This window comes from Acanthochromis polyacanthus, chromosome 3 (assembly GCF_021347895.1).
Source record: "Acanthochromis polyacanthus isolate Apoly-LR-REF ecotype Palm Island chromosome 3, KAUST_Apoly_ChrSc, whole genome shotgun sequence".
In the NCBI taxonomy this organism is placed as follows: domain Eukaryota; kingdom Metazoa; phylum Chordata; class Actinopteri; family Pomacentridae; genus Acanthochromis; species Acanthochromis polyacanthus.
The window spans coordinates 1,550,040-1,562,219 of record NC_067115.1 but is presented as its reverse complement, the minus strand read 5'-3'; the positions used below and the strand labels follow the sequence as shown (position 1 = coordinate 1,562,219).

Sequence of the window (12,180 nt, the reverse complement as noted above, 5' to 3'; positions counted from 1 at the left end):
ATGTTTAGTGACGGCGTCCCAGCCCAGCGGCACCGACACCACGGCGTTGGCCATTCCAGAGAAATGTGGAGGAGGAGGAGGAGGAAGGAGGGCTGAGGGGAGGAGGAAGCAGAGGAGGAGGGAAAACTGGGAGAGGAGGAGTGGAAAAAGAGAACATTCCCCACAGCAGCACACATGCACTGAAACAGGAAGAAAGCTGAAGCTGTTAAAAACCAGGAGGACTCCAGTAAAAGTTTGTCTGGAGAAATAAAAATGAATGGAAGGAAAAATAAAAAATCAATCAGTGATTCTGATGAACGGATTGTTGGATTCAGTTTTTTGCTTTTTTATGAGTTCTGTCTGAATCTTCTGAGTGGAAAACATGGAAACTGACTACAGATGTTTAACTATTTACTCTGTTACAGCCTCTGAAAACTTCATCTTACACTTTGTTTTGTTGTTTAGCCTCTCATTTTTGTCATTTTGCATCTCTTCTTTCTTGTTTTGCATCTCGCTTTTCTCATTGTTTATCTTGGTTGTCTCATTTTGCATCTTGTTTTTCAAGTTTTGCATCTAGTTTTTCTCAGTTTGTCTCATTTTTCTCATTTCACATCTCTTTTTTCTTGTTTTGCATCTTTTCTCATTGTGCATCTTGTTTTTCTTTTCTGTATCTCACTTTTGTCATTGTGCATTTCATTTTTTCAGTTTACATCTTGTTTTTCTAGTTTCACATGCAATTTTTCTCCATTTGTGTCATCTTTCTCATTTCTTTTTTTCTTGTTGTGCATCTCGTTTTTCTCATTTTGCATCTTGCGTTTCTAATTTGGTATCTTGTTTGTCTAATTTTGCATCTCATTTTTCTCGATCTGTCTCCATTTTCTCGTTTTACATCTAGTTTTTCTCATGATGTGTCTTATTTTCTGGTTTTGCATCTCGCCTTTCTCATTTTGTATCTTGTTTTTCTAGTTTACATCTCATTTTTCTTCATTTATCTCACTTTTATAATATCACATCTCTTTTTTCTTGTTGTACAACTCATTTGTCTCATTTTGTCTCGTTTTCTTGTTGTGCATCTTGCTTTTCTCATTTTGTATCTCGTTTTTCTAATTTTGCATCTCATTTTTCTAGTTTTGCATCTCATTTTTCTATGTTTGTCTCCATTTTGTCATTTTGCAGCTAGTTTTCTCATTTTGTGTCTCATTTTCAATTACTTTCAGTAGTTTTGGCCAGAAATGAATTATGTTATGAAGTAAACCATGAACAGATGTAGGTTCTTCATGATGAAAGTGAAAAAACACACTGAAAGAACGGAAGGATTCAGTGTTTTTATTCAGCTGGATGATAGACTGCTGGATCTACTTGTTTTTTTTGGTATATTCTTTCTTTCTTTTTGTGTTTTTGCTTTTGTATTTTAAATGTTGGTTTAGCTGCTTTTGCTTAATTCTGTTCTGGTATTTTATTTTTATTTTTTTTACTGTAGTCAGTTTAGTTTTTTCGTTTTTGTGTTGTGTGCAGATGTTTTTGAATCTGAAACGCGCTGAGCCTCAGATTACTGCAGATCAGCTCTAAATCGTGTGTTAACATGAGAGCTGGCAGATTCTCCATCTGATGAATTAACCAAAGATGAACGTGAAAAAACAGGTCAGTGTCACATTTTAGCATTAAAAGACCAGATTTATCCAGACGTTTTCTCATTAATACCGCCTAAAAATCTGTGAAGTTAACACCCAAAACGTTTCTTCTTCTAATAAACTCTATTTATTCATCAGTCTCATGTAAGAACAAGAGAACCTGATGAGAAGCTCAAGTCTTAAAGAGGAAATAAACCGACTTCTTCATGTTTGAGTTGAGAAACAGTTAAATTGTGCTTCTTCTGATGACAGTGGAGGATAATGTGATAAACATCATCTGAGTGACTGGCTTTAGCGTCATTTATTCCTCTTCTATCACTTTATCATCAGCTGTGAACTGAATCAAATCAGGCATTTTCTTCTCCTTATCTCTTCAATCAAACACGAGGAAATCAGTGATTTTAAAGAAAAAGCACAACTGTGACTAGAAGAACCCTTTTTGTAGGTGGAATTATTAGATGTTAAGATTTTTTTTTAATCTTACAGAGACTGAAAAAAGTGGAATAAGCTTCTTTTATTTCAGATCTCAACATGACAACAACACTGGTACAAAAAAAACGGATCTGCATCTTACAAATATTTTATCGCATATAAAATACAGTAATTATAATGAAATATCGTGACTTTATGCTGAGATTTGGTTAATTTTTAAATTGGAACGGAAGTCACAGGTGAATAGTTCAAGGACTGTTGGAAAATGGAAAAATTGACAATTATTTCAATTTTTACAGTTTCTAGTTCTGATAAATTGTGTATTTTTGGCGATTTAAAAAAATGAGACGTAAAATTCAGACTCTTGATCAAATACCATGACTTTAGTCTGAGATAAACTATTTCTTTTTGGTGATTTTTAAGTGAGACATTAATTATGATGAAATGTTGTGACTTTATGCTATGATTTGGTCATTTTTTTAATTGGAACTGAAAGTCACAGGTGAGTAGTTCAAGGACTGTTGGAAATTTAAAAATTGAGGATTATTTCTGTTTTTCCGGTTTCTAGTTCTGATAAATTGTTTATTTTTGGTGATTTTTTTAAAATGAGACACATAAAAAAAACAGAATTTTAGTCAGAGATTTGGTTCATTTGATTTGGAGTAGTTCAAGGAAAATCGAAAATCTGAGAATTCTTCCTGTTTTTCCAGTCTCCAGTTCAGATAAATGGTGTGCTTTTACTGATTTTTAAAGATAACCTGTTCTGTGGTTGTGAGGGTTAAACCAGGTGATGCTGCTGTTATCGACGACCTTTCAGAGTAAAAGCTATCTGCCTCTAATGCGTCTGATAAAAGCCTGGAGGCGGCGGCTGACAATCCGTCCAGGCAGGTCTGAAACCTTTAAAACACATTCCAGACTCAGAAACACTCCCAGCTCCAGAAACGCTGCTGCTGATTTTACAGACTCAATAAACTCATACATATATATATATATTATGTTATTATTGTTACATCATTATTATATTTTACAGATTCAATGAACTGTTGAAACATGAAATGACATTTTAATGTAAGCAGAAGAATTTAAACTCAGCCTGACATGACTTTAAACCAGCAAAAAATAGGATTATTTCACAGATATTAATTAAATATATTATAGATAATTATGAAGAAAAATTAAGAAATAATTCCCTAAATTAGTGTTTTACGTATTTTCACAATTGTGTTGAATTATAGATTAAAAAAATCTAATTAATTTACATGTTAAGTGCATGTTAATAAATTTTAAACTTGTTTTTTTAGATTTTCCCTGTTTAATTAAATTACATTTTTTAAAATAGAAAAAATCTATCAAAAAAAGACATTTTTGGTAACTCAAAAAAAAATCATAATTGTAATAATAATAAAAAATAAAAACATATATTAATAAATAAATAAATAAATAAAATCACAGGAAAAAAACAAATGTACTTGTTGACTCTAAAAATAAAATAAAATTAAATGAAAAAAAATAAGGCCACATCAAAAGTTAATTTGTTCTTTTGACCGTATTCTTTTAACTATATTTAAATCAGCAAAAATAGAATTATTTTCCAAATATTTGAAATCACTGACAGAAAAACCATGTATATTATGAATTTAAAAAAAAGTTAAATGATATTTCCCAGATTTTCTCTGCTTTGTTAAATAACAGATAATATCTATTAAAAAACAGAAAAAAATATTCATTGCCAAATGTAAATATGAATAAATAAATAAATAAATATCTCATGAAAAAAATAAATTTATCTGTTGACTCTAAGAAAAATAAAAAAGAAGTAGATTTTTTTATTATTTCAATCAGTAAACAATAGAACTATCTTCCAAATATTTGCAGTAACTCAAAAAAATGTGAATTCTACGATTTTAAAAAAGAGTAAATAATATTAACTAGATCTTCTCTGTTTTATTAAATTCCATAATTTATTTTAAAATCACAGAAAAGAAATACAAAAAATGCAATAACAATACAAATATAATAAATATTTGCTAACTCTAAATATATTTCTATATTTCTATAAATGTTTACTTCTTGTCACTCCTTCTCCAGTATTTAGACCAGAATTAGAGAATATTTCTTTTGCTTTATGATTGTGTTTTGTATGAATGTGCATGGACATAGGAATATATATGTGCTGTTAAAGCCTTTTACTTGGTACTTGTCCGTAAATATTCAAGATAAATATCTCAATCAATCAATATTTGTATAAAATCAGGCCACAGAAATGTATTCTTTCACAACGTTTGATCATAAAACCCTGAACTGTGTTTGGATTTCTACATTAATGACATTTTAATGAGAGCAGAAGAACAAAAACTCACCCTGACGTGACTCCTCCGCTTCTCCATCGCAGCTTCAGTCAGTGGAGGTTCATCTCCAGCCTCCAGAGAAACTCCAGCATCTACAGCTCCTCCAGACCCTCCAGAACCTTCAGCCTCTACAGCTCCTCCAGAACCTTCAGCCTCTACAGCTCCTCCAGAACCTCCAGAGCCTCCAGCATCTCCAGTCTCCTTGTTCTTGACCGACCGGCTGGGAGAATCCTCCAGAGGGCTGCAAGACGCTGCAGCTCTGCGTTCTGTTCTGTGGCCGCTGCTCTTCTCTCTGACGGGTCTGAGCACCACGGAGACTCGGACCGGGCCGGCCGTCGGCCTTTTAGCTCCATCAGCTGCCTCCTGCTTACTGGAAACCACTCGCCTCGTATCGACTGGAGCAGCTCTGGTCTGCTGAGGAGGAGACGGAGAACAGGAAGTAAAACCAACCCCTAAGAAGAAAATAAAGCTTTGACCCAAACTAATGTTCTGGAACTGAAAATATCTCGAAGCATGGCTTCAAAATAACACGTCAGCTCTCTCACATTCCTCAAAATGTGTTCAAAATGTCCCAAAATCTCATAAAAAATGTTCAGAATTATGCAAAAATGATGCAAAATTAATCAATAATCATCCAAAAAGGTTATGAAATGAAACAAAGTTGTCAGAAATCACACAAATCTGTCCAAAACCTGACTAAATGTGTCCATAATGACAAGAAAATGTTGGAATGGAATGTTCTAAGTAAGACTAAACTTAAAGACTGGAAGCAGGAAAAGAGAACATCTCCGGGAGAAAGTTCTGGAGTAGACCTACCGACAACTGGAGAAAGTTCTGGAGTAGACCTAGCAACAACTGGAGAAAGTTCTGGAGTAGACCTACCGACAACTGGAGAAAGTTCTACAGTCGACCTACTGACAACTGGAGAAAGTTCTGGAGTAGACCTAGCAACAACTGGAGAAAGTTCTGGAGTAGACCTACCGACAACTGGAGAAAGTTCTACAGTCGACCTACTGACAACTGGAGAAAGTTCTACAGTCGACCTACTGACAACTGGAGAAAGTTCTGGAGTAGACCTACCGACAACTGGAGAAAGTTCTGGAGTAGACCTAGCAACAACTGGAGAAAGTTCTAGAGTAGACCTACTGACAACTGGAGAAAGTTCTAGAGTAGACCTACCGACAACTGGAGAAAGTTCTACAGTCGACCTACTGACAACTGGAGAAAGTTCTACAGTCGACCTACTGACAACTGGAGAAAGTTCTGGAGTAGACCTAGCAACAACTGGAGAAAGTTCTGGAGTAGACCTACCGACAACTGGAGAAAGTTCTACAGTCGACCTACTGACAACTGGAGAAAGTTCTACAGTCGACCTACTGACAACTGGAGAAAGTTCTGGAGTAGACCTACCGACAACTGGAGAAAGTTCTGGAGTAGACCTAGCAACAACTGGAGAAAGTTCTAGAGTAGACCTACTGACAACTGGAGAAAGTTCTAGAGTAGACCTACCGACAACTGGAGAAAGTTCTACAGTAGACCTACCGACAACTGGAGAAAGTTCTACAGTAGACCTACCGACAACTGGAGAAAGTTCTACAGTAGACCTACCGACAACTGGAGAAAGTTCTACAGTAGACCTACCGACAACTGGAGAAAGTTCTAGAGTAAGTCTACTCTCAAACTTTTTCCAGGGGAAGTTCTCCTCTAAGTGCTTCAAGAACCTGGAACTCTGGAAATATTCCCAGTATGAAGGTAGAATTCTGATTATTCATAAAGTCACTGAAGATGAAGAACCAGCTGGTTCTGAAGAGGGTCTCTGGTTCTAATATTTGAGGTTCTTGGTACCTGACTCGGTGGTTTTGGTGGCGACTGGTTGGATCGTGAACCGACTCTGGTTCTGACCGTCTTCAGGTCCAGTTTGGAGACTCTCTGAGACTCTCTAATGCTGGTGGTTTTGGTTTTAGCCACAGGTTTGGTCGGCACTGCAGGAAGTGTAATCTGGGTGCTTTCAATCAGGTCCTCAGATGGTGGACTCTGGGCCTCCTCGGGTGGAACCAGGTTCTGCTCGCTGATGGAGCTGCAGACAGACAGAAACAGAGCCTCTTCGTCGTCGTCGTCAGCAGGAACCTCCGTGGCGTCCGAGTCTGGAGTCGAGGAGTCGTCGTTGCCGTGGCTACCGGTCGTCAGGGACAGCGTCAGGTTGTCGTTCCAGGTGTCTCTCCGGAAATCGTCGGCATCCAGGTACACCGACACCGAGTTGTCGTTGGACTCGGTTTTTCCCGCCGAAACGTCGTCCTCCGGGTTGTCATCCTGCGGCAGCCATTTTGAAATGACGACGGCGTCGGCGGCGGTAACCACGGTCGTCAGGGTAACCTCCAACAGGTCGTACTCCGGCGGGCCGTCGGCACCGCTCAGGCTGCGGATCGACTCCGGCGAGAATGAAGATGAGGACGAGGAGGAGGACGAGGAGGAGACGGGGAAGGCGTTCCCGTTGAGGTCGGCGGAGTGAAGAGGAAGCTTCATGTTGAAACCGTCAGAAACACTCATCGCTCACCGCTGGAAGGAGAACCGACCCAGAAACGCTGCAGAACTCCTAAAAACGCTCATCCTGTCCACGGCAGAACCTCGGTTCTCCATCAACGTTCACATTTACAGAACCCTGCAAAAGAAATGGACATTTAAAGGGTTTCAGTCGCAAAGACTGCAAGCAAAACGATATAAAAGAAAAAATAAAAAGCTTGAACTATTTATTGATATTTTACAGATGTTTAGTGTTCAGTTAAATTACAGATAACATTTGGAAAAACCACAACAAGAGACAAACGAGCAGCGATGCAGAACATCAAAACAAACAGAACCAACAGGAGGAACCAGTCTGTGATCAGGTGATTCCAGCTCTGCAGCAGCAAACAGAAACAAACCAGTTTTTAATTACTATAATAAACTAAACGAAGCTTCAGAAGGAAACAAGTTTGTTCAGTAAAAACTGCAGCGATAAAAGTGAAGCTCTACAAACTGGAAGATCAGCTGAGGTTTTATACGGTCTTCTTCTGTTTTCTTAAATATTTTTTGAGTTTCACAAATTAATTGAAGATGATTTTATGTTGTTTCTGTCGGTTTTTTAGGTTTCTTTTAAGTTTCCTAAATTTATTTTATATTTTCTCCCGTTTGTTTTTCTTGATTTTTTAAAAAATTTATATTTAATTAGTTTCACAAATATCTTTCACAAGATTTTATATATATAACATTATATATATATATATATATATATATATATATATATATATATATATATGTCTTGATTCTTTTTACATATTCTATTTTTTCAATAGAAAAATGTAGAAAATATTATTCTGAGATATCAATTCTGTCTCAATATGTTTTGAATATTTATATTCGGACTTTCATAAACTGATTCTCCAAAATGTCGTCCTGTTTTTATGTCTTGATTTTTTTATATATATATTTTATATTTTTTCAGTTTCATAATTTGATTTTGGAAGACTTTCTCCTGTTCTCTCTTTTTTATTTTATATTTAATATTTGTTTAGTTGTATAGATTGACTGTAGAAGACTTTCTCCTGTTTTCTCTTTTTTATTTATATTCAATATTTGTTTAGTTCTATAGATTGACTGTAGAAGACTTTCTCCTGTTTTCTCTTTTTTATTTTATATTTAATATTTGTTTGGTTCTATAGATTGACTGTAGAAGACTTTCTCCTGTTTTCTCTTTTTTATTTTATATTTAATATTTGTTTAGTTCTATAGATTGACTGTAGAAGACTTTCTCCTGTTTCTTCAGTTCTTTCTCCACATTTCCGCTGCCGTCTGTCCGTCCATGTGCAGCTCTCTGGTTGTTCATAAAGTTCGGTTTTCCAGCTGAGGGGAATGCTGCCCCCTGCTGGATGTTTGACTGCAGCTACAGGAGACTCTTTTAACCCTTTATCGACCATAAACTAAGCAGCGGCGGTTCAGAGCTGACAGCTGTCCGTTAGTACAGAATAAAAGTGGGTCGAGGACGAGGAAGAGGAGCAGAGCAGCTAAAAAAAGAAGAACCAGGACGACTCTGATCCACTGATGAGTCTCTGATGATCAGCTGGAGGCTTCATCTGCTCACAAAACTTAACAGAAAAGGAAACCTGCAGCTTTCTGCTCTTCAGAGAATCTACAAATCCACATTTTTAACTCCATGTGTGACATTTAACCAGAAATAAAGAAATAAATATAAAATGCTGCACCTCGAAAGAAACACAACAAAGAAGATAAAGAATATTCTACAGACGTTCTCATGAACCTGGAACCAAACCCTGACGGCCGTCTGCAAACACCTGATCCCCTCAGTCCACCTGAATAATGGATGAGTTCAGGTTTTATTACCAGAGGTTCAGTTTAACAAGCAGAAACACAACACGACTTCAATCCTCTTCACCTCCACCAGAATCCACAAACCTGCCTGAAAATAAGAGAATAGTTCAGCTGCAGAAGAAACACATTAACCAGAGACTGGAGGTTCAGTTTAACTCCTTAAATATTCATCAGAAGAAACACAAAGAGAGCGTCACCGTCAGGAAATAATAAAGAAAAAACACAACCAGATCACAGACGGACTATGGATTTATAGCTTCTGCTCATTTTTAAATTCTATCACACAGAACATCAAAAAAGAGACACAAAACAACCACAAAGAGACACAAAAAGAACCACAAAGAGACACAAAACAACCACAAAGAGACACAAAACAACCACAAAGACACAAACAACCACAAAGAGACACATAAACAACCACAAAGAGACACAAAACAACCACAAAGAGACACATAAAGAACCACAAAGAGACACAAAACAACCACAAAGAGACACAAAACAACCACAAAGACACAAACAACCACAAAGAGACACATAAACAACCACAAAGAGACACAAAACAACCACAAAGAGACACATAAACAACCACAAAGAGACACAAAACAACCACAAAGAGACACAAAACAACCACAAAGACACAAACAACCACAAAGAGACACAAAACAACCACAAAGACACAAACAACCACAAAGAGACGCAAAACAACCACATAAAGACACAAAACAACCACAAAGAGACGCAAAACAACCACATAAAGACACAAAACAACCACAAAGAGACGCAAAACAACCACATAAAGACACAAAACAACCACAAAGAGACGCAAAACAACCACATAAAGACACAAAACAACCACAAAGAGACGCAAAACAACCACATAAAGACACAAAACAACCACAAAGAGACGCAAAACAACCACATAAAGACACAAAACAACCACAAAGAGACACAAAACAACCACAAAGAGACAAAAAAACAGAAAAATGACCACTAAGAGACAAGAAACAGCCACAAGGAGACAAAAATGACAACAAAGAGACAAAAACAACTGTATTTTCTGTATTTTCACAATAAAAGTCCAGCTGTTTTCCTCCAGAGCTGAAGAGACTTTCTGAAGTTTCAGTGAGAATCAATCTCAGATCTCTGGTGGAGAATAACAACGTTAATCAGTCAACTATCATCTAATCTGATCTAATCTACGTCTGGAGCTGCTGCTGAGGCTTTTACTCGCCTGTCAGGAAGTTTATCGTCAGAAGAAGAAAACCAGCAGCATGAGGTTGGAGCAGCGGTGGGAAGAATGAGAATCACCTCAGCATGAACAGAACCTGGTTTCCTTAAAGAACCTCCATCTGTTCCTCGTTACGTAATCGGCCTCCTGGGTTTTCCCTCCTCGTAAACATTCAACCATCGTTTATTATGTAAAGACGACGGAGTGGAAATTATCTCGTACTACAACTGATGCTGGGAAACGTTCCACTCTGGAAAATCTCTTCTTGTTTTCCTCCTCTTATCTGAGGCCTCGTTCAGGGAAATTTAATCAGGCTGTCAGGAGACGAACATCAGAAACTTTTATTTTTAGTTTTCAAGCGCTGGAGCAAAAGTTCTCCTTCTGGTAATGTCTGAGGTCTGCTAAGGAGAAACTCAGGTCATAAACCTCAGCACTGAACGATCGAAAACTTCTGGAAACGACAGAAAACAACGAGTGAAACCATCAGATAATAGAGAATAAAACCTACAGAAAACAACAGAAAGTGGCGACTAGAAACATCAAAAAACTGTGACTGAAACAGTCAAAAGTCTGAATGAAAATGACAGAAAAGAGCAACTAAAACTGTCTAAAAACAGCAAATGAACTCATCAGAGAGTGTTGAATAAAAACTATAAGAAACAACAGAAAACATAAAAAACTGTGACTGAAAATGACAGAAAAAGCCTTCAAATGTGCAAAAACAATGAATGAAAATGTCTGAAAAACATAACTGCAAAAGCTGAAAATGATCCAACTAAAAACGTCAAAAGAACCACTAAAAAAAGAAAAGGACGCAACAACCAACAGCCAGAAAACAGAGACTAAAAACGACAAAACTGAATCGAAAACGACAGAAAACAGCGACTAAAACCTCAAAAGACAGTGACTGAAATTCTCAGAAACTGCCTTAAAAAGTGCAAAAACAAGAAAAAAGTCACAAAATCACAACTGATACAAATAAAAACTTTAAAAAAAAAACACTAAAAAACAAAAGGATGAAAACAGCGACTAAAAATGATAGAAAATGAAACTAGGGCTGGACCCGGATATCCGAATATTCGTTCACTACGGCGGTATCCGGATATTAATTTTGGTATCCGGATATTCGCATCCGCATATTCTTCAGTTTAACTGAAGACAAAACGAAGGCAAAACTTGGACCCGGGAGACCAGACAAACGGATCCGAATATTCGGGCCGTCTCCACCAAAGCCCCCCAACCCTCCATCGGACGTTACGGGGCGGAACGAATATTCGGATATTCGTCTTTAATAGTGCCCGAATATTCGGAGGCCAGGAACCACTATTAAGGCCAGCCCTACTGAAAGCGACAACTAAAATTGTCAGAAAACACCCATTAAAAATGACAGAACGGCCAAAAAAAGTAGATACAGTGACTAAAAATGTCCAAACTCTGAATGAAATCATCAGAAAATGACTTAAACAGCGTAAAAACAATGAATGGAAATGTGAGAAAATCACAACTAAAAAGCTGAAAATGATCCAACGAAAAACATTAAAAAAAAAACAACTAAAAAATAAAACCGACAGCGACTGAAAATGACAGAAAACAAGAAGTAAATTTGTTGGAATACAGTGACTAAAAATGTCTGAAGACAACTGAAAACAACAGAACGACTAAAAACCACAAAAAGGCAACTAAAGTGCTCAGAAATGACAGAAAACAGCGACTGAAATCGTCAGACAATGGTGAATAAAAACCACAAAAACAGAAGAAAACGAAACAAAACGGGGGCTGAAACAACAGAAAACAGCAGAAAACAGCAGCTGAAAATGACAGAAAATCTGAAAACAGCGACTAAAGCTGTCAGGAAACAATTAAAAATGACAGAACGACTGAAAACAGTGACTGAAAACACCAGAAAACAACTGAAATTGTCAGAAATAGGGACTGAAAACCAGTTTAAAAGGTTTTATTTTCAGTTTTCCATCACTGGAGCAGAAGTTATTTTAGTTTTTAACCTCCAGGTCTGCAGAGAGAAAAGCTTTTTGTGGACTAACTGCAGATTTTCTCTGAATCTAATCCTCAACGATCCGACGCTCGGTGCCAGACACAGCTGACGGCTCTACAGTCGCTTCCATTGTTTCAGCTGATTATTATGGGATTCACAGCCTGCTTCAAACAAACTGCAGACTCACAGCTTCTGGTCTGGACA

At 37.1% G+C, this 12,180-nt stretch overlaps 1 protein-coding gene across 1 annotated transcript in view; it reads right to left on the bottom strand.

The window, feature by feature from the left end:
* Positions 1 to 12,180, bottom strand: part of LOC110967815 (microtubule-associated tumor suppressor 1 homolog) — a 73,875-nt gene that overhangs the window by 47,933 nt on the left and 13,762 nt on the right. Inside the window, 2 exon segments of the mRNA XM_051945887.1 lie at positions 4,403 to 4,804; positions 6,236 to 7,049. Coding sequence (XP_051801847.1) covers positions 4,403 to 4,804; positions 6,236 to 6,937 — 1,104 coding nt within the window. The 5' untranslated portion in view covers positions 6,938 to 7,049.